The 27,089-nt window shown below is 42.6% G+C and overlaps 1 protein-coding gene across 3 annotated transcripts in view; it reads right to left on the bottom strand.

Annotated features, from left to right (window-relative positions):
• STON2 (stonin 2) overlaps positions 1–27,089 on the bottom strand; it is a 139,298-nt gene that overhangs the window by 29,523 nt on the left and 82,686 nt on the right. Inside the window, exon 1 of one of the 3 annotated variants that reach the window (XM_060004104.2) lies at positions 22,585–24,455. The exons of the other annotated variants lie outside the window; for them this stretch is intronic. Coding sequence (XP_059860087.1) covers positions 22,585–22,696 — 112 coding nt within the window. The 5' untranslated portion in view covers positions 22,697–24,455. Of the gene's footprint in view, positions 1–22,584; positions 24,456–27,089 lie in introns of those variants that run through there. 3 annotated transcript variants of the gene reach the window in all.

Genomic DNA, 27,089 nt, shown 5'->3' with positions numbered 1-27,089 from the left:
GTTTTTAGTCACTGTTCCATGCTCCATTAGAATCTACCATAACGCCTGACGCCCAGCAGGCACTCGGTAAACATTTCCCGGACCAGGCGCTGCACTCTCACTGGCAGGTGTGGCTGTGACTAAACACAGGAAAAGGAAGCCAGCGGTGGTGGTGAGGGACACTTGCCAAGCCGTGGCTCTGACACGCAGAAGTGCCCTTTGTCCCAGCAGTTGAGTCACTGTACCACCGCACTGGAGTACTGTGACGGGTTCCATTCACAACAACAATAATGACATGAGGTCATTCCCCCAACAAAGCAATAAACCCCAGATGGAGGCTCCAAATCCTAACACAGGTCACCCTCTACGCTAATGAGCAGATCAGGCGCATTAAATACTTTACCAGTCCTGGACTAGGTGTTCCGTGTACACTGTTCCCATTAATCCTCAGGACAGCCCTATGGGAGGTAATAGTGATAGCTGATAGGTAAGAAAATGAAATTCACAGGGGTTAAGTAACTGGCCTGAGGTCAAATACTTCACCAGATTTCAAACCAATGCCCTTTTCACATACTTGAAGTAGAAGACACATACAGAAAGGTGTGCATAAGTGTATAACTAAATAAATTTTCACAAACTGAGCATATTCATGTAACCACTGCCCAGATAGGAAGCAAGTCCCCTGTACTCCTTTCTCATCGCTCCCTGGCTCCAATGGTAGCCAATACACTCCCAACTCTATATGAGTTTTACCCAGAACACTCGACGACAATCTCTCCTCCCATTGAATCCTTAGGTTTTTCTTATGTGTACCACCCATCTGGAATTTCCCAATACTCTCTTGTAGTGTCAACTATTTGTTCCTTTATGTATCTTGTCTTTTTAATTATTACTATAAATTCCTTGAGGCCAGGGTTTTTATACTTTTTTACATCCCCCTAGCACATCTAGTATGAAGCAATTTCTCCAAAATACATGTACCTAACAGTTATTTTCTGCTTTCTACACACATCAGATGCTATTTTAAGCACTTTACCTGATTTCATTTAATCCTCCCAACAACCCAATCATCTCCCTTTTACATATGACAAAACTGAGGCATAAAGAAGTAACTGGCCCAAGGTCACACAGGGAGGGATGGAGTAAGGTTCAAACTCAGGCATCATTACTCCAGGGCATGCATGGATTGGAGGCCTCTCATGATTTTGTCCCCTTTTCATAAATTGTGTCCTAAAGTATAAAACACATGTAGAAAGAAAACCACATAAATCACACATTTAAAGTTCAACAAGTTTTCACAAAGTGAAGACACTTAGGTAACTCACACCTAGATCAAGAGACAACATGGCCAACAGCCCGGAAGACCCCTTCACGCCCCATCCCAGTCACTAAATACCCCTCCAGGGTACCCACTGTCCTGATTCCTAACACCATATATTAGTTTACCTGTTTTTAAACTATATAAATGAATCATACAGTATGTCCTCTTTATATTCACGAGAGTCATTCATTCTGTTGCATGTGGTATGATTAATGTGTATTGTGGTATTGTAGTCAATTGTGTGAATGTGACATAATTTATCCAATCTGGTGTTATTAGACAGTTGATAGATTCTAGATTTGCATAACTGTAGCTAGTGCTTCTGTGAACATTCCTAATGTCTTTTGGCATATGCATGTATTTTTCTTGGGTACACACCCAGGAGTGGAACGGTTCTGTCCTTGAGTATGCAAAGTGACCACACCAGTTTACATTCTCATTTGCAGTGTTTGAGAGTTCTGGTTGCTCTACATCTTTGCCACTTGATATTGTCCATTCTTTTCAGTTTAGCTATGCTGGTGGATGTGTAGTTGCATCATATTGTGGCTTTAATTGGGCTTTCACTGATGACAAATGACGGTGTACACCTTTTCGTATGTTTATTGGCCATTTGGATATCCTCTCTGTGAAGTACCTTTTCAAGGCTTTTGCTGATTGAGTGATCTGCTGTTTTGTAGAAGTTGATTTGTAGAAGTTCTTTATATATTCTGGATATGAGTTTTTTGTCAGATGTATCTATTATAAATATCCTCTTTCACGCTGTTGCTTACCTTTAACTTTTTTTTTTTTTTTTTTTTTTTTGCGGTAAGCGGGCCTCTCACTGTTGTGGCTTCTCCCGTTGCGGAGCACAGGCTCCGGACGCACAGGCTCAGCGGCCATGGCTCACGGGCCCAGCCGCTCCGCGGCATGTGGGATCCTCCCAGACCGGGGCACGAACCCGTGTCCCCTGCATCGGCAGGCAGACTCTCAACCACCGTGCCACCAGGGAAGCCCACCTTTAACTCTCTTAATAGTATCTACTGATTAACAGGCAATCTTAATGGAGTCTAATTTATCAGGGTTTTTTCCCCTTTATAGTTAGTACTTTTGGGGTCTTGTTTAACATGCGCTTTTTTTTAGGGACTGCCTCATCAGAGATTCCCTAGTGGGACTAAACAGTCAAGGTTCCCTGCCTTCCTGGAGCCACATGAGCTAAGCTAAGCCACTGCAAAGCTCTTTCCCTGGAATTCGACTCCTTTGAAAATAAAATTGAAGATGGTTATCATTCACTCATGACAATGGTAGCACTGGAAGAAACCATCTGCAAGTCCTTGTCAAAGACCCAAATGCTGTTCTAGCTCCTGTCCTTTCTGCGGCTGGCTTTTCGGTTTGATTTCTTAGCCTTTCCTTCGATTCTGTGAGCACACCCTCCTCCCCAATCCCCATATCCTTTCAATAAACCCTCCTTTTTTATCTCTAATTAGGCAGAATCTACTTCTGTTGCTTGCAAACAAAAAAATCCTATCGATTCCTTTCTTCGCTCTCTCTCTTTTTATATATGGCACAAAAGTATAGCTTGATCCGTTTCACACACTTTCATGATTCCAGTATAATTTTTGAAAGCTATGAGCTTTCTGGCATCCCAGAGCTGGCTCTGCCTTGACACTCACCACATTAGGAAAAACAATGGCATTTTCAACTCATTGGCTCTTAGGGAAATGAAGAAGGGGAAATCTAGCTAAAACTGGACATTCTCCAGTAAAGCTGACAATAAAAAGGTTACAATAGGGCATGAACCCCTTAACAAATTATCAAGCAAAGGCAGCTCTGTAGCTGTGCCTAAGCATGATAATTACTATCTCTTCTAGCTGGTAGGTATAATAACGAGCACTGATAATTTAAATGGAAGAGCAAACGATACTTTGGGTAGAATATTGTTTGAATAAGGAGCACTTCTAAAAACCAAATTTATCCTGAAAAGCCAATCTACAGAAACACTGTTAAAACTGGAAGGGTGGGCTTCCCTGGTGGCACGGTGGTTGAGAGTCCGCCTGCCGATGCAGGGGACACGGGTTCGTGCCCCAGTCTGGGAGGATCCCACGTGCCGCGGAGCGGCTGGGCCCGTGAGCCATGGCCGCTCAGCCTGCGCGTCCGGAGCCTGTGCTCTGCAAAGGAAGAGGCCACAACAGTGAGAGGCCCGCGTATCACAAAAAAAAAAAAAAGAAAAAGAAAACTGGAAGGGTGTCTGGGGATCTCAGCAATTGCTCTCTTAGACCGTTCACATTTCACAAAATATGAGCACGGGCCAACATTAACAAGAGAGATTTTAAAAAAACAAACAGGGACTTCCCTGTTGGCACAGGGGGCCCGGGTTCGATCCCTGGTCAGGGAACTAGATCCCACATACATGACACAACTAAGAGTTCGCATGACACAACTAAGGAGCTGGCCTGCCACAACTAAGCCTGGCGCAACCAAATAAATAAATAAATGTTAAAAACATAAATTAAATTTTTTTTTAATTTAAAGTAAAAAAAGAAATAGAAGTTATAACTACAAATTAGTCTAAAATGGTAAGCCATACACATAGTGCACTGAAGTAATTATAACATTAGGCATTCCAGATTACATCTTTGGGCAGTGTTTTCAGAACCTGCAGTGCTGTCTTCAGTGTGACCCAAGTGGTGGCAAATCTTTATTCCTCGAGGTCAACTGGGTTTGATTTTTCAAAACAGTCAAAACTCACTTGGAGTCAAAGCTGTTGAGTAAATTTCTATAAATTTATTTCCTTTTTTTAAAAAAAGAGACAATGCAACATAGCAGTTAAGAGTACTGACCTTTAGGGCTTCCCTGGTGGCGCAGGGGTTGAGAGTCTGCTTGCCGGCCCAGTCCGGGAGGATCCCACATGCTGTGGAGCGGCTAGGCCTGTGAGCCATGGCCACTGAGCCTGCACATCTGGAGCCTGTGCTCCGCAACGGAGAGGCCACAACAGTGAGAAAACCACGTACCGCAAAAAAAAAAAAAAAAAAGAGTACTGACTTTTAGAGAAATCTGGATTCTAACACTTGCTGATGTGGGATCTTGAATACAAAACAGTCTATCTGAGCCTCAATTTCTTTACGCATCAGAAGGGACTAACAAGCAACGAGGATATACTCCATAGCACAGGGATATATAGCCATTATTTTGTAATAACTCTAAATAGAGTATAATCTATAAAAATATTGAATCACCATGGTGTACACCTGAAACTAATATAACGTTGTAAATCAACGATACTTCAATAAAAAATGGGGGGGGCTAGCAGTCTATCTGATAGGTGTGGCTGGTAAATTAGATAATGTAACTGAAGCTATTATATCTTTAACTTTTATTATTATGCCTAAGGAAGGAGAATGACTTTTGTTTATGGAATGTGAATTGGTTCTGAAAGGGCTTCCAGAAAAGAAGTTTACAACTTTTATGCATTAGCACAGTCATTTGTGAGTGTCAAGACTTAAACTGTCTCTGGATTTATGCAATCCAGCTCAGACCCAGAAATTATTTTTAAAAGGACTCTGAGCACACAAAACACAATCACAGAGTCCATGTACTAAAGCTGGGATATTTATTCACAGGTGGCTTCTTGGTGACCGACAAGGCCTAGCCACTCATGCTCTAAGTTCATCTCTAGCAACTCGTGGGAGGTGAAGCGGGCCGTGAAGACAGGTTAACTGTGGTGAAGGGAAAAATGAAAGAACTGATGGAGGAAACAGAAATTCTCAGGGGACAACCAGATTCACCCAGAGACATGTTTTACCCAAGGACATATATAAAGTGAGGGGCTCTGGGAGGATTAGGGACAAAAAGGCTGATTTAATAAGCAAAAATCAGAATTTCAAAGTTCCGAAGGGCTGGTTTCTAGCGTAGTGCTAGCCAGGGAGAACAGGCTGGTCTTCTGGTAGAAAAACTTTATTTGGTTCAGCAACTGGATTAGCAACCTTTCCTTGGTGTTTGCCTAAAATTTTGCTCTGCTCTGCTTCTGTGGGAACAGAAACAGGTCATCAGAACACCCACAAAATTTTGTTACCTTGACCCCTGCGCCTTAGGGTCCTTATCAATAAAATGAGGAAACTCATGCCTACCTCACAGTACTATGCAAGTTAAATGAGATCTCATAAAAAGCACTTATTACAGTGTCTGGCACATAGCAGTTGCCTGATAAATACAAATTACTATTATTATTGGCTTTATACAAAAAGATGCCAAATATTTGGAGCTGAACTATGAGGAAGATAATAATCTATAGAATGAGAGAAAAATTAGTTCTAGTCTGGATAATTCTAGAATTTTCTGAATCCTGAATTTTAAGCAATTGCTATTATGGCTTCAATGTATATTTTCTTAAAATACATTCTCTATAACTTTTTATCTATCTACATATGTCATACAATTTTACTTCGTTAAAAGAACAAAATAATCAATTATCCTTGAGAAAATCTATTCATAAATATCTGGGTCTTATGCTCTGCAGATCTGACACTTTCTTGAAGTTGCAGAGCTGGAGGATGACGTTCCACTGTGGAACCATCAATCCCCTGGACCATGTGTGAAGCTCAGGGATCTGGCTCTGCTTTGATCATGACTGTATCTAAGGGCACAGGGTTTGTGGAGGAGATATCCTTCAGAGGGAAAAACAGGAACTGTTCACTTTGTCATCACTGCCTCTTTCACATAATAGGTAAATGTAAATTTCCTACAGAGAGTCAGGGATAATGTGCCAAAGACAGGAAGAGACTGGGTCAAAGGTGTCATCTTGTTTGAGAATCCCCCACTGATGACCACCCTCACATTTCAAAACGATGGCTCTCAAATCATTTTATGTCCATGGTCACTTTGAAAGAGTGATAAACCAAGAGGCCACATATTCAGGGCCTGAATTACGGCTGGAAGACCTGTCCTTCTGCCACTCGGGAGAATCCATTTAATACCCATAGGCCTCAATTTCCACATCTGTAAAGTGAAGGGTTTGCATTAGATGATCCTGAATTTGTCTTGTCTTTAAAACCCTATAATTCATATCCATTCTTCTACTTTTTTACTGTGAAAGAGAACAGTGTAAGCCACCTCTCTTCGACTAGAAAAGGATATGACATGGCTTTGATGAGATCACAAATAAAAGAAATGATAAAATATGAATTCATGTTAAAGATAAAAATATACAGTGCCATCCTGCAGTCATTACCAGAGAGCTGTCTGCTCACCGTGTGATGTGCCTGCTTGTCATATGCTCTTTCTCTCTCATCTATGGCAATGATGGAAAAATAGCTGTGAGCCCTCAAAAAGGGTCATTCAATACCAACTGAGGAACTGTCAAGACTAACCAGAGCTGCAGACACATAGAGCACCTCTGTGGTCAACAGGTGAGTAATGGCAGCCTCAGGGGCAGGTGGTGAGGTTTAAGTTATATAGGACTGAGAAGTCTAACTGGCCTCTAAATAGCTAATTATCCAGGTGTTATTCATGAGCTAATCATGGATTACATTTATTGAGTACTTACTATATGCCTGGCCTTAAAGCCATGGGCTGTACATATGTGTGTGTGTGTGTGTGTATACACACACACACATATAATCTAAATATTTGATTATCACCCCTATTTTGTGGGCCAGGAAACTAGGGCTACAGAAGCTCAGGGTCCTGGCCATGCTGCTCAACCAAATTGTATTGACAGCTCTTTCACAGTGAAGATGAACAGGAAATCTATTTCCTTTCCCCTGTGCCTTTTTTCCTGGTCCAGTAATTCACATCCTTTCCTCTCAGGCCTGAAAAGTCCCGAGAGACTGGATGGCTTGGGAAGTTTGACACTTGATCTACTCTTTTTTTTTTTTTTGGTTGCACTGGGTCTTAGTTGCAGCAGGCAGGCTCCTTCCTTAGCTGAGGCAGGCGGGCTCCTTAGTTGTGGCTCGCAATCTCCTTAGTTGCAGTTCCAGGGCTCCTTAGTTGTGGCTCACTGGATCCTTAGTTGCAGCACTTGGGTGGGCTCCTTAGTTGCAGCATGTGGGCTCCTTAGTTACAGCTCCAGGTCTCCTTAGTTGAGGCTTTCCAACTCCTTAGTTGCAGCATGTGGGCTCCTTGGTTGTGGCATGTGAACTCTTAGTTGTGGCACACGTGTGGGATCTAGTTCCCTGACCAGGGATTGAACCAGGGCCTCCTGTGTTAGGAGCGCAGAGTTTTGTTTTTTTTTTTTTGTGGTACGCGGGCCTCTCACTGTTGTGGCCTCTCTCGTTGCAGAGCACAGGCTCCGGACGTGCAGGCTCAGCGGCCATGGCTCATGGGCCCAGCCGCTCCGCGGCATGTGGGATCTTCCCGGACCAGGACACGAACCCGTGTCCCCTGCATCGGCAGGCGGACTCTCAAACACTGTGCCACCAGGGAAGCCTGGGAGCGCAGAGTCTTATCCACTGCGCCACCAGGGAAGTCCCACTCTTTAACTTTTTAAAAGTGTTTTCCTCTAAGCGCCAAATGGTTCGGCGACTACCTCTGTCTCCCATGATCAAGTCAACTGGTAGCACTGATATCCCTAGAGTGCTTGTTATGTGTCAGGCATTAGTGTATGCATTTGGGTGGAACAGCAAGTGCATGTAAAGCACTTGGGGAACAGAAGAAAGCAAGCTTGTAACTGAGATACCACTTCTTGGAAGATAGAGCTGAATTTGTATTGCTTTACATATTGCACCTAGTTTTATACCAATCAATCAACAGTTAAAGAAGTAGAACAGCATACTGGACAGAGCAGCAGAATAGGAGAGAGTGGAAGAACATGGGCATAGGTCTCCATCACCCCCATTCCTGCCCAACCATCTCTGCTCTGCTCTCCTTCCCTCCCCCAACACCGGGATAAAACCCTGATACTGAGAAGCACCAAATGTCAAGGGGTGTTTATAATTCTGGAGGGGCAAAGGAGAAAAAGCTGAAATATCTCTTCATGGAATTAAAAACAATAATAATTTTTAAATCATACTATGTGCCAGGCACAGTGAAAAAACTTTTTTTAGTTGATCTTATTTGCCTCTCACAAGAATCCTATGAGGGCGATACTATTATCAATGCCACATAAAAGAGGAAGAAAATGGGGCACCCAGAGGTTAAATAAAATGCCCAAGGTGTCCAGTTAGGAAGCGGCGGAGCTGAGACTGAAGAGAGGCTGAAAACACCAAAACTGAAAATAAGGGGTTTGTTTTGTAAAGAATTTTGTTAAAGTGGTATTTGTTCCTGGCAGCTCTAGAAAAAGGCAAATCCCTAGGAAACCAAGAGATTCCTTATAGCCAACCTTCTCTGGAACTAACTAGCCAGGAGACATCAGATAGGAAAGCACCATAACCCACAGATAATCTTTGTTGTGTCTATTTTTGGTAAATGAAGGAGTGGCCAATTTATATCGCCCTGTGAGACACACGAGCCTGACGGCTTGGCTGCTTGTTATATCCCAACACAGTTATTTCCTGGTCTTCGGCCAGCACAGCATATACCATATTATCTCCGCCTAAGTCCGTGAATGAGCAAAATGGATGTGTGTGTGTGTGTGTGTGTGTGTGTGTGTGTGTGTGTGTGTGTGCGTGTGTGTGTGTGTGTGTAGGATTTATGCAGTGTAGGCACAAAGCCACAGGCACTCCTTGCATTCTCGGCACACATTCCTTCCTCCCCATAAAGAAGAGGGATCATGTGATTGTTTTAGTCATTCTTCTCTTCCTGAAACGGCTTTGGGACAGATACAGTCTGGCTGGGGTTTAAGCTCCCAACTGGACCAAGCATAAAGGCAGGCTGCTGACACCCTCTGTGTCTGTGGGTGTTGGTGAGAAAAGGAAGCAGGGACAACTCTGCAGGAAAAGGCTGTCCTTTGCCATTAAAGCTGAACTCTCAAGGGAGAGGATCAGAAGAGAAACTTTACCTGTCTCACCCACCCATATGCTCTCTCTATACCTGTTCTCAAGATAAACTGAGGCTGCTTTGGCTTTTTGAAGCTCCTGATTTCATGCTTTCTACCGAAACTTAATTAGTAAAACTCCCTGAAGCCGCCTCCCCTACAAACTGCAAATTCACCGAGACCAAAAGGAGTTGTATCTTCTAATTCCATCTCTTCCCACCCCCAACGCCTCCTGTACCTGGCTGACGAGCATCCATCACACCTCCAGCCTAAGGAATTCCTGCTCTTCCCTCCCGGCGTCCTCTAGACTAGGCTTGCTGTTTCAAATCAAATTGCCCCTGGCTGTTTAATCATGTAGTAGCTAGCTCTGGTTTCATGATGTATTGGCCTGTATTGATCATAACTGTATTGGTCTACAGGAACCTGCCAATCCTTTTGAAAATTAGTACCTTTCTGGTTTTTAAGGCAAAGAGATTTCTGGAGTCCAGTCATCTTTTCGTGTATTTATAATTACCTTTTGGTGGCAACCTCTTTGTACCATCACTCAACACTTCGGGTAAGAATTCTGCTTAAGAAACTTGTCCTTGCTTGTGAAGCCTGGCAGTCAAAAAAGAAAGACACTTACTGGCAAATTAAATAAAAAGACACAGCCCAGGGGCTTCCCTGGTGGCGCAGTGGTTGAGAGTCCGCCTGCCGATGCAGGGTACACGGGTTCGTGCCCCGGTCCGGGAAGATCCCACGTGCCGCGGAGCGACTGGGCCCGTGAGTCATGGCCGCTGAGCCTGCGCGTCCGGAGCCTGTGCTCCGCAACGGGAGAGGACACAGCAGTGAGGCCCCCGTACCGCAAAAAAAAAAAAAAAAAAAAAAAAGACACAGCCCATGTTTTCACTGCTCTTCTTACCTTCACCTCTTCTTCCTCCTCATCTCTTTCTCCCTCCCTCTCTCTCTTTCTTTCCTTCTTTTTTGGTCCACCACTTCCATTCTTTATACTGTCTTCTAAAATCTCCTTCCAAGGCCTTGCTCCATTTCATGGATTGTGACACAAGAGGCTAATCAGTCCAATCAAGGAAAATGAAAACCTATCGAATGATCAGATCAATGACCAGAACCCAGGGTTTTTGGTTTCGTTTTAATTTCTTGAAGCATAGTTTGGGTGTGGAGTGGGATGGTAGAGAATAAAAACAGGGAGAGCAAATCTGAAGACCCTTGAGGGCAGAGACTGTGATATAATCACCTTGCACTCTCCATAGAGCCTAAGTCAGCCACACAACAGTGTTTAGTGAGTGGCTTCAATATACAGAACCAGTGGTGACCAAAACAGACTGGGTGCTTGCCTGAGAGAGCCCTCAGACTCATGATGAGAGAGAAAATTAACTGAAAAAAAGAAAGAAAGAGAGAAATAGATCACTACAAACTTTGATAAGTGTGGTGAAAGAAAAGAACACACTATCAGGGAACATATGCCCAGTCCTGATCTAGCCTGGGGGTGAGAGTAGGCTCCCTTGAGGAAGGGACACTGAAACAGAGATACAAAGTCTGAGGAGCAGTTAAGGGAGTTGCAAATTATAAGACGGTCGACAAAGCAAAGGGCTTTCCTACTTCTGAAACAACTGGAGTACCACTTTTTTTGTGTGGGGGAGAGACATGAAAGAAATCTTAGGAATGTCATCCAAATCTTTCATTTTAACATGTAATAGAATTCAAATCCTCGTATGAGCTGCCGAAGGCCACTCCACCTAGGACTAGACCCTGGGCTCCTGGCTCCCAGCCCAGAGCTCCCTGGAGCACGCTGTGGACTACACGGCAACAAGAATGGCATTTCAGTGACCACAGTGGACTTAAAGGCAGTGACGGATGGGACTCTGAGACATAAAGATAGAGGGCTTATCCCATATTCAAATGGTATGTAATGGGCTGGGGATAAAAGGTTTTTAAAATTGAACTTTCAGGGCTTCCCTGGTGGCTCAGTGGTTGAGAGTCCGCCTGCCGATGCAGGGGACACGGGTTCGTGACCCGGTCCGGGAGGATCCCACATGCCGCGGAGCGGCTGGGCCCATGAGCCATGGCCGCTGAGCCTGCGCGTCCAGAGCCTGTGCTCCGCAATGGGAGAGGCCACAACAGTGAGAGGCCCGCGTACAGCAAAAAAAAAAAAATTTTACTTTTAATAAAAAGAACTCAGCACTGCTTCTGAAGAATGGCTTGATATTGTGCAAGGTTTTTTTGACCAAAAGTTATTTGTAAATCAGGAACAAAGAGTGAGCCAGGCAGATTTCCCCATCTGCACGCAAAGTGAAAACAAGATGTAGAAGTGATAACAGCAATGGGGCAATGTGATAAATCAATCCAAAGTTGATATTTAAGGTCTAGTGATTTCATCCATTAGCCCAGTGAGAACTACCATTAGCACTAAACTCAATCACCACCGCTGAGATGACAAGCGGCAGCCCTGAGTGACAGACGGAGCATTTTTCAAGTGCCTGTGAAGCCTCGTGGGAAGTCAACACCACCTAAGCGCCTTTCTCAGCAGCTTCCCTATTTTCTTTCCTCTCTGTGACACCACTACACCAAGGAAAAACTAACACTGCCACTTCTCTTTCTCAGTTACTTTGTCCTTCCTTCACTTCCAAATGCTGTGGGGTGAGGATATCTCTCAGAAGAGAGGTCTCATGAAGAAGGGAGAAAAAGATTCTACTGAGTACAGATTAAATGTCAATTCCTTCCCCTCCTCACACCTCTTCAGGGGACAAAAGATTGGAAATGTTCCAATCAAAACAAGATCTCTCTCTGCCTTTCCATGATTCTTAGCCCCGGCTTTGTGTTGGCCTCTTTGTTCCTGCAAAGAAGCTGCTTCATTGAAACATCACAGAAAAAAAACAGTTGTCCCCCAGACAATGAAGTCGCCTGCACACAGGCATCTCCAAAATAGGCAGGCCACAATGCCGGCAGAATTCTCAACCTGTTGCTATAGTAGCAGAAAGAATGTGATTCCAGCAGCTCTGCAGAGATTCATATCCAAATCCCACCAGCTCCCAAAGAGAACATTAACCCTTCGCTGTCCCTTTTCAGGGGCAGAACCACCTGGGACGAATCCTTAATTATTCTAGGAGCTGGATATTGTAGTCTTAATATTCACTCACTCATTCATTCATCCAACAGCCATTCATTTAGATTGTTATGCTGGTTCTTAGGTTTTCAGTGGCAAACAATGCAAACATGGCCCTTGGTGTTAAGAGGAGGAATAAGATATTAAATCACTGCTCAAATAACAATATACTATGCAACATCAGTGTTACATGGGAGGCACCAGTTTTCAGCAAAGCCATCACCAGAATGGAAACAACCTACCCAAGAAAACCAGCTTATACATTAGTTGCAGCAGACAACTGCAATTATTTGATTGTTTACATGTGTTCATTTGACAAAAATACCACTAGTAATGTATATTCCAATCACATCATGCCTCCTACAAAGCATTGGTTTAAATGAGCTATTTAATCAAATCAGTTTTCCACATAAAATAGAAACAGGATTGTTTGTTGGAGAACATAGCAAGCAGTTGCTGACTTGTCACCAGGGAACAGAAATAGCAGGTTAGGGCTCAGAAAATACATGAAAGAAGCACAGTCCTAAGAACCCTGGGAGGACTTCTAAACAGCCTTCACCCCAATTTATTTCTCTGGTCAAGAGAGAGTAACAAAGAAACCTCAGGAAATACAATTTAGAAATGACCTGCAATCCAGCCTACTCTCCCTAACTTTGTGGTGTAAAATCTCATGTTATTGAATACCTTCCTGCTAGACTTCCTTGTTTCCCATGGAGCACAAATACTAGGAAGGCAGGTTGTCTTAGGAGGATGAACTCGGTAGGTAATGATATCCTCATATGCTTTTTGTGAAACAAGGCAGCATCGATCGGATTGCCAAGCAAAAGCTGAAAAACCAAGAAGACAGGTAACTAATTTCGACTGGCTAGTAAGATGCAGTCTCAGGGAAGTCACATAAACCTTTGTACCTCAGTTTCCTCAAAGGTAAATTTGATATACCACATAGATCCAAAGGCACATGGATCAACAGCAATACCTGAAATAAAGTACTCTGTTATCATTCTTAGTAGCGCTGTAAAACAGGGTTTCTGCCCTGAGAACCTCAATCATCTTTTAGAACACTGGCTTCAACCAGGGGCACAGGGTATAAGCCTTTCACGAAACACATCAGGGAAAATGGGCCATCAGGAAGGGATATTCACCCAAATCTCTTTTAACCACTGCAACACTGGAGTAGGGTTTGGGACGTAAGGAAAAGAATGGTGCATGCCAATCCACTTCTACAAGGATCAAGTCTTTGGCCACTCTAGTCATGCACTGACAGTGAACCCTGAGGGGAATTCAGAATGGAGAAAAACAGGAAGCATTCTGTGCTTTGGAGATACTGGCCCCTATATAGTTAAGATGCATATTTAAGAAAAGCATTTATTGACGCCAGATTCCTGCATCTTCCCATATATAGAAAAACACTAAAATCATTAATTTGAGATGTCTGTTCTTTGTGATTAGCAGTAATCTTTGGATGTTCGACTACAAGTTTTTTTCCAGGAAAAGAAGTCATATATATCCTGGCTCCTCCCTCACCTCTTCAGAGCAGTTCCTCAGAGCTATCTGAGAAGCAGTCTCCCAAGCTATAGTCCTCAGTAAGGTCCCCAAATAAAACTTAACTCACAACTTTTACATTGTGCATTTTCACTTCAGTCAAAAAGGAAAAGGTCCCAAGTGTTCAGACTAGATGGAAACTGGTTTCTGTTTGCCTGAGAAAAAAGTGATGATAGCAAAGGGATATGGTGTGATGTATCAATAAATTAATGACTCCACCCAAATAATGCCCATCCTAGAAATACACAGCCAAGCCCAGTGACCCAAACCCTTGACATTTTGGAGGACAGACCAAGAATGGAAATGGAAGCATTTTGTTGGAACTCCAGTGCCATTTCTGTATCTATCAAGTCTGAAGTACCTGCAGGAATTGTTTTCCCTTTAAAATTCCACTGGCTAGATCATAGTAGCAAAGAGTCTGATGCTTACTTCCTCATTACAAGGAACAGGCTAGTTTCAGAAGATGGACACTTTCTGCCTCTTGGTTACTCTGGGATCTACCTATGGTTTCACCAGCTTTTCTAAGCAGGAAAAAGTACAACCCCCCTCATATGCCACTCCCCCACTACGGAATCTTACTTTTAATAGCCCTAATTCTTCACGCCTCTCAGTATCCATGTCCTTTGCCACATGACTTTACAGTTTCTCCCTGCAAACATATATTTCCCTGACCTTTGACAATGGTCTTGGCCATGTGACTTGCTTTGGCCAACAGGATGTTAACAGATTAATGACACAACCAGAGGACTGAAATGAGTTTGCTCATTGTGGCTTGTGCTCTTGTATCTCTGCCATCAACCATGACAAGAACATGCCCAAGCTAACAGCTGGTCCCAGGGGGAGGATGAGGGACATGTGGAGTAAAGCCACCCCCGAGTAAGTCCAGTCAAGATCAGCTGACTCTCCCCACCCCAACCTACAGTCATGGGGGTTAATAAAAGCATATTATTGGATGCCACTGAGATTTTGTGGTTGCTTGTAACTCAGCGTTAGTGTATTGACAACTAACTGATACATCCACCATAGCAAAAATTAATCTGTAATTTATTAATTAAAATACTGTTTGCTTTTTTTTTTGCTTTGTTTTCTTAACACATAACAAGAAATGGATCTCTGATTTTTGCCCCCATTACACGACAAGGTCCTCAAAGCAGGGTCCTATGACATCCCTAATGCCCAAGATTTATTCATGGAGTCCATACCATGTTCTAAATCTCAGGAGATGCAATGATGAACGATACACAATTCCAGCCACCATCAGTCTGCACCTGTGAATTTTTTCCGATCTAAGACCAGGTCAATGTGCTTTAGCTCAAAGGTGATTATAAAGTTTACTTATGCAGCTGGAAGTACACCAAGTCAGTAGTGAACTCTGAACCACTTGCGTGTTCTTTGCCTAAGTACAGGTGAACTGGAATCATAACCTCTTTCAGTAATGGAAGGAATTGACAAGACCATTGGATTATTGGTTTTCAATCTTAGCCAATCACCAGAGCTTTCTAAATTATAGATTCCTGGTTCCCATCTACAGATATTTAGTTGAATACTCTGGCACAAGGCCCAGGTGTCTGTGTTGTTAAAAAGGTCTCAAAGTAATGCCGATAATGATAAGCACTGGGACCCCACCCATGCACCCACCTAACAGAACCTCTCCATCCAATGACTGAATCTCTTACGTTGAGTTGCACTAAGCATTTGTGATGACATTAAAAGACCCAAAAGTGAACACAGAGGGACTATTTCCAGATGACCACATGTATCCATTACTTACTGTTAGCATGATAACCCATTCCAGAACTCAGTAGCTTGAAACAATAAGCACTAATTATTGCTCAAGAGTCTATGGATCTGGATCAGTTTGTCTGATCTCTGCTGGATCCACTCACGTGTCTAAGGTCAGATAGCTGGTCTAGGACTGCTTCACTCACATGTCTGGTAGAAGACCACTATCAGCTGGGGTGACAAGGGTCTTAGCGCCACAGAAAGCGAGTCCAGGAGTTGTCCCTATGGTGACTAGACTGGATTCCAAGGGAGCAAGCAAAGGTATACAAGGCCATTTAAGACCTAGGCTGGGCTGAGGTGGCTAGTGCACCACAGCTAGGCGGGAGGGAGGCCAGGAAAAAGTCTGGACCTGCCTAAGAGGCAAGAGACCACTGTTTTGGGGTGCACGAGGAGAGGGGATTCAGAGCACTGCCTAAGTGAGTTCCAGAGAAGGGCACGAGCTGCGGCTATCAGCTCGGACGCCAGAGACGGCCATGAGACACTAAGGCTGCTGCTGAAGCCACCTAGAACCCTGTGTGCAAGCACAGGTCACTCTCCACACAGCCCCTCCCGGGAGCCTGTGCAGCCTGCCACTGCCAGGTCCCGTGATCCAGGCACAACTTCCCCGGGAGAACACACGGTGCGCCTCAGGCTGTTGCAATGTCATGTTGGCCTCTGCAGTCGCAGGCTCACCCCGCATCCGTACCCCTCCCTCCCCCTGGCCTGAATGAGCCAGAGCCCCCGAATCAGCTGCTATTTTAACTCCGTCCTGTCTGAGCAAAGAACAGGCACCCTCAGGTGACCTACACGCAGAGGCAGGGCCAAATCCACAGCTGAACCCCAGGAGTTGTGCGAACAAAGAAGAGAAAGGGAAATTTCTCCCAGCAGCCTCAGGAGCCGTGGATTAAATCTCCACAATCAACTTGATGTACCCAGCATCTGTGGAATACATGAACAGACAACGAATCATCCCAAAATTGAGGCAGTGAACTTTGGGAGCAACTGTAGACTTGGGGTTTGCTGTCTGCATCTAATTTATTTCTGGTCTTATCTTTCTCTTAGTTTAGTATTTAGAGGATATTATCATTGGTAACTTTGTTTATTAATTTGGTTGCTCTCTTCCCTTTTTTTATATATATAGATATATATTATTTTTTGCTTTTTCTCTTTTTGTGAGTGTGTATGTGTATGCTTCTTTGTGTGAATTTGTCTGTATAGCTTTGCCTTTACCATTTGTCTTAGGGTTCTGTCTGCCCATTTTTTGTTTCCTTATTTTGGTATAGGTTTTAGCACTTGTTATCATTGGTGGATTTATTTTTTGGTTTGGTTGCTCTCTTCTTTCTTTCTTTTCTTTTTTTAATTACTTTTTAAAAAATTTTTTATTTTAATAACTTTATTTTATTTTATTTTTTTCCTCCCTTTTCTTCTGAGCCATGTGGCTGACAGGATTTTCGTGCTCCAGCCAGGTGTCAGGCCTGTGCCTCTCAGATGGCAGAGCCAAGTTCAGGGTATTGGTCCACCAGAGACCTCCCAGCTCCATGTAATATCAAATGGCGAAAGCTCTCCCAGAGATCTCCATCTCAACACTAAGACCCAGCTCCACTCAATCACCAGCAAGCTAGAGTGCGGGACACCCTATGCCAAACAACTAGCAAGACAGGAACACAGCCACACCCATTAGCAGAGAGGCTGTCTAATATCATAAGGTCACAGACACCCCAAAACACACCACTGGATGTGGTGCTGCCCACCAGGAACACAAGATCCAGCCTCATCCACCAGAACACAGGCACCACTCCCCTCCACCAGGAAGCCTACACAACCCACTGAACCAACCTCACCCACTGGGGGCAGACACCAAAAACAACGGGAACTACGAACCTGCAGCCTGTGAAAAGGAGACCCCAAACACAGTAAGCTAAGCAAAATGAGAAGACAGAGAAACACACAGGAGATGAAGGAGCAAGGTAAAAACCCACCAGACCAAACAAATGAAGAGGAAACAGGCAGTCTACCTGAAAAAGAATTCAGAGTAATGATAGTAAAGATGATCCAAAATCTTGGAAATAGAATGGAGAAAATACAAGAAATGTTTAACAAGGACCTAGAAGAACTAAAGAGAAAACAAACAATGATGAACAACACAATAAATGAATTAAGACTTCTCTAGAAGAAATCAATAGGAGAATAATGGATAAGTGACCTGGAAGATATAATAGTGGAAATAACCACCGCACAGCAGAATAAAGAAAAAAGAATGAAAAGAATTGAGGACAGTCACAGAGACCTCTGGGACAACATTAAACGCACCAACATTCGAATTATAGCGGTCCCAGAAGAAGAAGAGAAAAAGAAAGGGACTGTGAAAATATTTGAAGAGATTATAGTTGAAAACTTCCCTAATATGGAAAGGAAAGGAAAGGAAAGGAAATAGTCAATCAAGTCCAGGAAGCGCACAGAGTCCCATACAGGATAAATCCAAGGAGAAACATGCCAAGACACATATTAACGTTAACAGCTGATCTTTCAGCAGAAACTGTGCAAGCCAGAAGGGAGTGGCAGGACATATTTAAAGTGATGAAAGGGAAAAACCTACAACCAAGATTACTCTACCCAGCAAGGATCTCATTCAGATTCAATGGAGAAATTAAAACCTTTACAGACAAGCAAAAGCGAAGAGAATTCGGCACCACCAAGCCAGCTTTACAGCAAATGCTAAATGAACTTCTCTAGGCAGGAAACACAAGAGAAGGAAAAGATCTACAATAACAAACCCAAAACAATTAAGAAAATGGTAATAGGAACATGCATATTGATAGCTACCTTAAATGTAAATGGCTTAAATGCTCCAACCAAAAGACATAGACTGGCTGAATGGATATAAAAACAAGACACATACATATGCTGTCTACAAGAGACCCACTTCAGACCTAGGGACACATACAGACTGAAAGTGAGGGGATGGAAAAAGATATTCCATGCAAATGAAAATCAAAAGAAAGCTGGAGTAGCAATTCTCATATCAGACAAAATAGACTTTAAAATAAAGACTATTTCAAGAGACAAAAGAAGGACACTACATAACGATCAAGGGATCAATCCAAGAGGAACATATAACAATTGTAAATATTTATGCACCCAACATAGGAGCACCTCAATACGTAAGGCAAATGCTAACAGCCATAAAAGGGGAAATGGACAGTAACAAAATCATAGTAGGGGACGTTAACAACCCACTTTCATCAATGGACAGATCATCCAAAATGAAAATAAATAAGAAAACACAAGCTTTAAATGATACATTAAACAAAATGGACTTAATGGATATTAACAGGACGTTCCATCCAAAATCAACAGATACACTTTCCTCTCAAGTGCTCATGGAACATTCTCCAGGATAGATGATATCTTGGGTCACAAATCAAGCCTTGGTAAACTTAAGAAAACTGAAATCATATCAAGTATCTTTTCCAACCACAATGCTACAAGACTAGATATCAATTACAGGAAAAAATCTGTAAAAAATACAAACACATGGAGGCTAAATAATACACTACTAAATAACCAAGAGATCACTGAAGAAATCAAAGAGGAAATCAAAAAATATCTAAAACAAATGACAATGAAAACACGATGACCCAAAACTTATGGGATGCAGCAAAAGCAGTTCTAAGAGGGACGTTTATAGCAATACAACCCTACCTCAAGAAACATGGAACAGGGCTTCCCTGGTGGCGCAGTGGTTGAGAGTCCGCCTGCCGATGCAGGGGACACGGGTTCGTGTCCTGGCCCCGGAAGATCCCACATGCTGTGGAGCGGCTGGGCCCATGAGCCATGGCCGCTGAGCCTGTGCATCCGGAGCCTGTGCCCCGCAACGGGAGAGGCCACAGCAGTGAGAGGCCGCATACTGCAAAAAGAAAAAAAAAAAAAAAAAAGAAACAAGAAACATCACAAATAAACAACGTAAACTTATACCTAAAGCAATTAGAGAAAGAACAACAAAAAAGCCCCAAAGTTACCAGAGGAAAGAAATCATAGAGATCAGATCAGAAATAAATGAAAAAGAAATGAATGAAACAATAGCAAAGATCAATAAAACTTAAAGCTGGTTCTTTGAGAAGATAAACAAAATTGATAAACCATTAGCCAGACCATCAAGGAAAAAAGGGAGAAGACTCAAATCAATACAATTAGAAATGAAAAAGGAGAAGAAACAACTGACACTGCAAAAATACAAAGGCTCATGAGAGATTACTACAAGCAACTATATGCCAATAAAATGGACAACCTGGAAGAAATGGACAAATTCTTAGAAAAGCACAACCTTCCGAGACTGAATCAGGAAGAAACAGAATATATAAAGAGACCAATCACAAGCACTGAAATTGAGACTATGATTAAAAATCTTCCAACCAACAAAAGCCCAGGACCAGATGGCGTCAACGACGAATTCTATCAAACATTTAGAGAAGAGCTAACACCTATCCTTCTGAAACTCTTCCAAAATATAGCAGAGGGAGGAACACTCCCAAACTCATTCTATGAGGCCACCACCATGCTGATACCAAAACCAGACAAAGATGTCACAAAGAAAGAAAAGTACAGGCCAATATCACCGATGAACATAGATGCAAAAATCCTCAACAAAATACTAGCAAACAGAATCCAACAGCACATTAAAAAGATCATACACCATGATCAAGTTGGGTTTATCCCAAGAATGCAATGATTCTTCAATATATGCACGTGAATCAATGTGATAAACCATATTTAAAAACTGAAGGAGAAAAACCATATGATCATCTCAATAGATGCAGTAAAAGCTCTCAACAAAATTCAACAACCATTTATGATAAAAACCCTCCAGAAAGTAGGCATAGAGGGAACTTACCTCAACATAATAAAGGCCATATATGACAAACCCACAGCCAACATCATTCTCAATGGCAAAAAACTGAAACCATTTCTTTTAACATCAGGAACAAGACAAGGTTGTCCTCTCTCACCACTATTATTCAACATAGTTTTGAAAGTTTTAGCCACAGCAACCAGAGAAGAAAAAGAAATAAAAGGAATCCAAATCGGAAAACAAGAAGAAAAGCTGTCACTGTTTGTAGATGATATGATACTATACATAGAAAATCCTAAAGACGCTACCAGAAAACTACTAGAGCCAATCAATGCACTTGGTAAAGTAGGATCCAAAGCTTAGGATCCAAAGCGCAAGTGCCTGTGAGACCCAGAGTGGCTATCAGTACTGTTAACTCCACAGGTGGCCTGAAGCTGCGTCTGTTTGTTTTTCAATCATCACTGAAAAGAGTCACCAATTGAAACCCTGCATCTTTAGGTAAAATCATCATGAGGGTTCCCACCCCCATCTCTTGCTCACTTGGCAACAAAATAAGTGGCGTTCCTGGACGTCTTCTAATGAGCTGGCTGATTGGGCCGCAGTCCATCTATGCTTTTGATTCACTAGCCAAGGGGAATCCAGAGCTGTAAGAAAGCAAACTACTGGCATTATCACCACAGGAACAGTGATAACCACAATGATGAAGAATTACTGATTTCTGCTCAGCAAAAGCCACCCTGTACTTTCCTGAAACTTAGAAGAGAGGTATGCTATCTAAGAAGGGGACAGTCACCCTGCCTGTGCCCCTTCCCACTTCAATACACACATACCACGACTTCATACCCTCTGGGTACAGTACTTTTCAGCGCTATTGTTTACTGCTGCTCTAAAAACCTAGACATGTGAAGTACAGGTTGCTCCTTATAGAGAATCCTTCAGTTGCCTGCAGAGCGGTGCCAAGAAAGAACCTGGGCTGCCTCGGCAGATACCTGGGCACTGGCCAAACTTGCACATGTGTCTTGTAAGCGCCTCCAGTCTGGGCAATTTCTGTTACAGCTTCCCAGGCCGTGCTCCTACAAAATCGCTTAGTGCATCATCTTCACTCTCTAATGATGATGTAATTCCTCATGGCTGTTAAAAAATAGGGCCGTCTCAAATAGACAGTACTATACTGGTATAGTACCAAATTCACGTGACACATACACAAATGCTGTCTTTCCTGTGACATTTTTCTTGAAATCTCCTTAGATATTAAAGTTTGGGTGAGCCCAGGACCCAGAGGCAACAGTTTTATTCCTTCACATGCCAGTGCAATCAACGGCTTGTGTTTAGAATAAATATTTGAAACTCAGAAGCCTGTTAACAATGCAGCGCTTGATTGCTCTGAATTACTCTCACCCACAGCAATCAAGGGAGAAGTCCTTGGCACTAGCTCCATGCAAAAAACCTGCTTCCCAGCCTCCTCCATCTGCCTTCTGACTTTCTCTTCAAAGAACTCTCCACACACCACACAAAGGTCTCAGTTTTCTCCGTTAAATGCCACATGAATCCCACATTGAACATCTGACTTCTTTCTTCCCAGAGCACCACAGATTTAATTCAATACTTCCATGTTCCTGTATATTTAATGGAACCAACTTATCTTTTAACTCTTTGACTCAAACCCTTCTGCTGGTATCTTTCATTGGACACTGAAAATAGGGTTTTCTGTTGACTAGTTTTAGTTTTGAGACAAAATGTCATCTTGGTCTATTTTAAAGCTATGGTAACAATTAAGCTACTTTTCAATTAGTCAGAGGTGCCCATGTATCAAAATGCTCACAATTCTTACCACTTTTCCTTCTCCAAAACCCATTTAGTAAGCAATGTAATTTTTTTTCCTATGGGGCTAAAGGGTAAACTATACTAACCAGAGGTAATTAGAAGGTTAAATTTTGCTCAAGGCCAGGCTATCAGATTACAAGTTCTAATAAACCCTGCTGGGAGAAGATGTGCCTTTGTCTTGGGACCACTGAGAACTAGCCAATCAACAAAACAAAACACCTTCAATTCTATCAGAAACTCTCCCATCTAAACACAATGGAAAAGGAAAGCCAACGCCAAAGCAAATAAAATGAAGTGGTTCCACTGCTGGCAGCCCTTACCGTGGGGGGCAAAAACCCCCTGTGGACCCTGGCCGGGGCTCTGGCTCCTCCTGGGGTGGGGGAAGGGTGGCGAGGGGTCCAGGACTTGGGTGCAGGTAGAGGTATGCTCCATGCATGCTTGAACAGGACTCACCGCCGCCTGCCTGCCTGCCTGTCTGCCACTCAGTTCTCTAGTCTGGGTGGGAAGGGCCAAGATGGAAAAAAAAAAATGCGCAGGTTACTCACTGGCCTTCCCAGGCGGGGCGGCACACCCAGGAGGAGAGAGAGGCCAGGCGCAGATAGGCAGATTCTTCAGAGATCTTGCTTCCGATTCCTTTTGTTAATACTTCCTGAACTTTCAACTCAATCTGCACAAGCGTGGGTACTTTGGGGAGGCAAATAACACTTGGGAAATTAGATTCCAAGAGCTCAATGCAAAGGTTACTTTGAAAAGGCCATGCTTTCCTGCACATACTTTTACATTTAACCCTGAAATTTGTTTCCACTGTTTTTGAGCATTAATCCTGGCACAGAAAATGAGAGTAACAGGCAACCTTGGTGCTGGGCCTGGAATGACCCGGAGCAGGCAAACCCAGATGCGATTTAGAGAATGAATTTCTCTATCAGGCACATTCTTGAAATAGGTATCTGAAAATCAAGATTTTAGAAATGGAGTCACATTGAAAATGCAAGAACTTGTTACCTGAGAGCCTGGCCTTTGATAAATCCTGAAATGAAGCCTTTCATAAATGGAGGGAATCCTTCAGTAATTTGTTTTGGTAAATGTGGGTGTTCATGAACAAAGGCACAGCAGTATTACAATAGAAGGAGATAGAGAGATGGAGAAGGGTGAGGAGAACTAACACCTATTAGAACCAGGTACTTATCTAATTTATTCCTGAAAACATCCTCAGGAATTCCTCTTCCTCTTTCACAGGTGAGCACGCTGAGACCCAGAGGTTAGGTAATGGAAAACCTAACCTCCTAGTGAATGGAAAACCCAGGATTTGGACCCAGGTGTGTCTGAATCTAAGACCCAGCATCATCCCACTGGACCACCAGGCACCTCTCCCACCATTCCTGAAGAAATACTCACCTTTCTTCTACTTGCAGTTGACAGAAGGCTAAGTCACCTTTTCTTAAATTTTTATACCATTTCCAAAACTGCTGTGCCATGAAATGTAATTCTGCAGGATACTAATAGGTGTAATAAAGATGAAAAAAAAAATGTGCTGTGCAGGTTTCTTTACTGTAGCTCCTCACAACCTTTAATATGCTAATATATATATTACGAATCTCCTAGCTCCAGACTTAGAGTGTCATGTTTCCTTTCCCAAAGGTTGTCTACTTGGGACAAGGAGATCTTCTGGGTTTGGGAAACACCTACAGAAATGGGTTATTGTTGGACTCTTCTCCCCCTTTGCTCTACTCTGAATGTTGATGTCCTCCCAAAACTCCCATGCTGGAACCCAGTTCCCACTGTGATGGCGTTAGGAGGTGGGGCCTTTGGAACATGATTAAGTAATGAGGGTGGAGCTCTCATGAATGGCATTAGTGCTCTTATAAAGGAGCCCTTCCACCACGTGAGGATACAACAAGGAGGACCCTTACCTGATCTCAGACTTCCAGCCCCCAGAATTATGAGAAATAACTTATTTCTGTTGTTTATATAATAAGTCACCCAGTTTGTGGTATTTTGTTATAGCAGCCTGAACAGACTAACACACCTTCCTTTTTCTTTTTTTTTAAATTTTTTAAACATAAAAAAACTCATGACAATTTCAAACAGTATATAAGGATATAAAATAAAAAGTAAAAATCTACCTATTCTAGCAATCATTCCCATTCCCCAGGGGTAACCACTGTTAAGAATTTTTTATGTACCCGCTTCAGAAATGTTTGTGTTTGTAAAGCATATATGAATACCCTTTTAAAAATAACACAACTGGGATTAAAGTATAACCAGGGTGTGTTATTTGGCACTTTTTTTTAACTTAATAATGTATTTGGGATTTTCCATATCAGCATATAGAATTGCTACTAGCAAGTCAGAGTCAAAAAAAGTAAAAGGTAGATCTATAATATAGGATTACTGCTTTACTAAAGGGTCCCCTACGTGGGTCACAGGATGCTTGGTGACTCAGTGTCAGAATGCCTGGATTCCCTTCCCAGTTCTGTCTAACCCCACACTTGACCCTTGTGTACAGGATGGAGAGGACCCTAAGACCTAAGCCACACTACCGGCCATTGTGAGGATCAACAACGATGATGACAATGACACCACAGCAACCACTCGAGCATATTTTTTGTACATATTAACTCGATGAAGCCTTACTTGCAACAATCCTTTGAAGACGTGCTATTATTATCCCCATTTTCAGATTGAGTGAGCCATCTCAGAGTGCACACCCAGCACTCTGAGTGCACAGTAAGTGCCTGAAGTTCTATCAACAAAGTAAACATGATGTCAGCAACCCCAATCTTTGCCACAATATATTCCTCAAAGTAGCACTAGAAAGTGGGGGCCATTTTCCCTTAGGATAATGTATTGATAATTGGGGGTTCTGTTCCAACACCTGACCTTGGCTTCCTATAAATTCCAGACATAATAAGATCTTGTAAAACAGAGATACAAATCTCATTTAAAATAGCAGAATGATGTTCCATGCCTCAGAGTTTTTGAGAGATTAGTCCCTACAACCCTTCCTTTTTACTGATTAATGAAATAACATCCAGAAAATGTGTGGGTCACTTCTGGGCACATACCCCGTTACATTGTCTCAGTCATGAAACAATTTTTAAATGTGCACACATTTGAACCCCATATGACTACACAAGGGACTCCAACATATTCTATACGTACACTGTATCACAGAATATATTGTATCACAAACCTGATATAATATTAGTACACAAGTTAGAACAAGCATTAAATATTTAATTAGAAATAGCTTTTCTTGCCTCCTTAGAATTTAAAAGGTCATCTGAGAAATGATTTGACTGACTCATTTCTCTTAGAAAAACTGTCTAGAGAAAAAGGGAATCAATACCTTCTTACCCTCTCAATACATTTTCCTAAAAAAGCCAGAGACCTTCCACATCAGTCCACCAGGTTCTTTCCCCCTAACATAGTTGCAGAACACCTCTATAGTTTGGGAAATCACCCAGGGTCTTAGCTTGGTTTGGGGTGCCCATGCTTTGACCTGGTCCTCCTGCCAATCTCTCTCTCTCTTTTTGTTCCCCATCCTTCTTCCCCAGCAGGGAAAGCCTTGAAGGTGAGGTAAGTCACAGAGGGGCCAACTGAGAGAAGGGAGGAAGAGGAGAGACTCGCATTCCCTTAATGTGGTTACAGTTGACTGCATGCTATGCATTTTACCCTAAGGGTTAAAAAAAAAAAAAAAAAGGACGGAGGATCTAACTCCTTCCCTCTTCCGCTTTGACTCCCACCCCCAGTGCTAGAAGATAGATTTCAGCACAGCACCTAGAAGATGGTAGGAGCTTATTCAAGTGGGGGGTATTTGTCCCCTCTCCTGCCCTCTAATTTAGCATAACCTTCATGTCCAGTGCATTGTTTCTTACTCTCAATTATATTCAGCAACGACTGTCCATCCAGAAAGAAGTCAGGTAGCGCAGCCCTGCTCCGACAAAGGCACACGTTTAAAAGAAATGCTTGCTTTGGCTGCTGTGAGATCAGGAGTAAGGAAGGAACAGCAGTGCTTAACGGCATCCGAGACAGGGCTGGGGTGCCAGCTCCGCTACGTATGTTCTGGTCAACTCACAGGTCGGAACTCCAGCTTCCTGGTCTCTCGAGTGATGATAATATCATCTACCTCACTGGCTGTGATTGACGATTAACTGAAAGAAGTATGTGAAACATTCTTTAAAGGGCAGAGTTCCAGGTAACAGCATGAATATCAGTAGTGACCATCACTGCTCTCAGCTCTAAATGTGCTGGCGGTAGAGCATGACAATTGCTTTAAAAGAGGAACTAAGTTGTTTCTGCTGTTCCTGATCACCCAGTCCATAGCCTACTCAGCTGCTGTTCCCAGAGCAGGTCCATCAGAATACTAACTAGTAGGTGAACACAATTCCAGTAGAAAATGGACCAGCTTATTTTTCATATGGACAGAGATTTTTTTCCTTCATTCCTCTTGTTTTATCAGACCCTCTGAACTACTTCCTTTTAGCAATAATTATAAAACGTTTTTTAACATTTTTTGTTATGGAAATTTTCAAACATATATAAAAGTGGAGAGAAAGGTGTAACAAACCTCCACGTACGTATCACCAGCTTAATTATCAATGCATTCAAACCTTGATTCACCTATATCCCTACCCACTCTGCATTATTTTGAAGCAAGTTCCCAGTATCACATCATTTTATCCAAAAACATTTCCCCATGTATCTCCAAAAGAAAAGGATTCTGTTTATAAGCGTAACAAAAATATTACAGCAAAAAACTATAATTACTTAATATTATCCAGTATCTAGTAAGTATTAAAAGTTCTCCAAATGTCTCAAAGAT

This window comes from Delphinus delphis, chromosome 2 (assembly GCF_949987515.2).
Source record: "Delphinus delphis chromosome 2, mDelDel1.2, whole genome shotgun sequence".
In the NCBI taxonomy this organism is placed as follows: Eukaryota; Metazoa; Chordata; class Mammalia; order Artiodactyla; family Delphinidae; genus Delphinus; species Delphinus delphis.
Note: the sequence above shows the minus strand (reverse complement) of the source record. Positions and strands in the feature narration are given on the sequence as shown.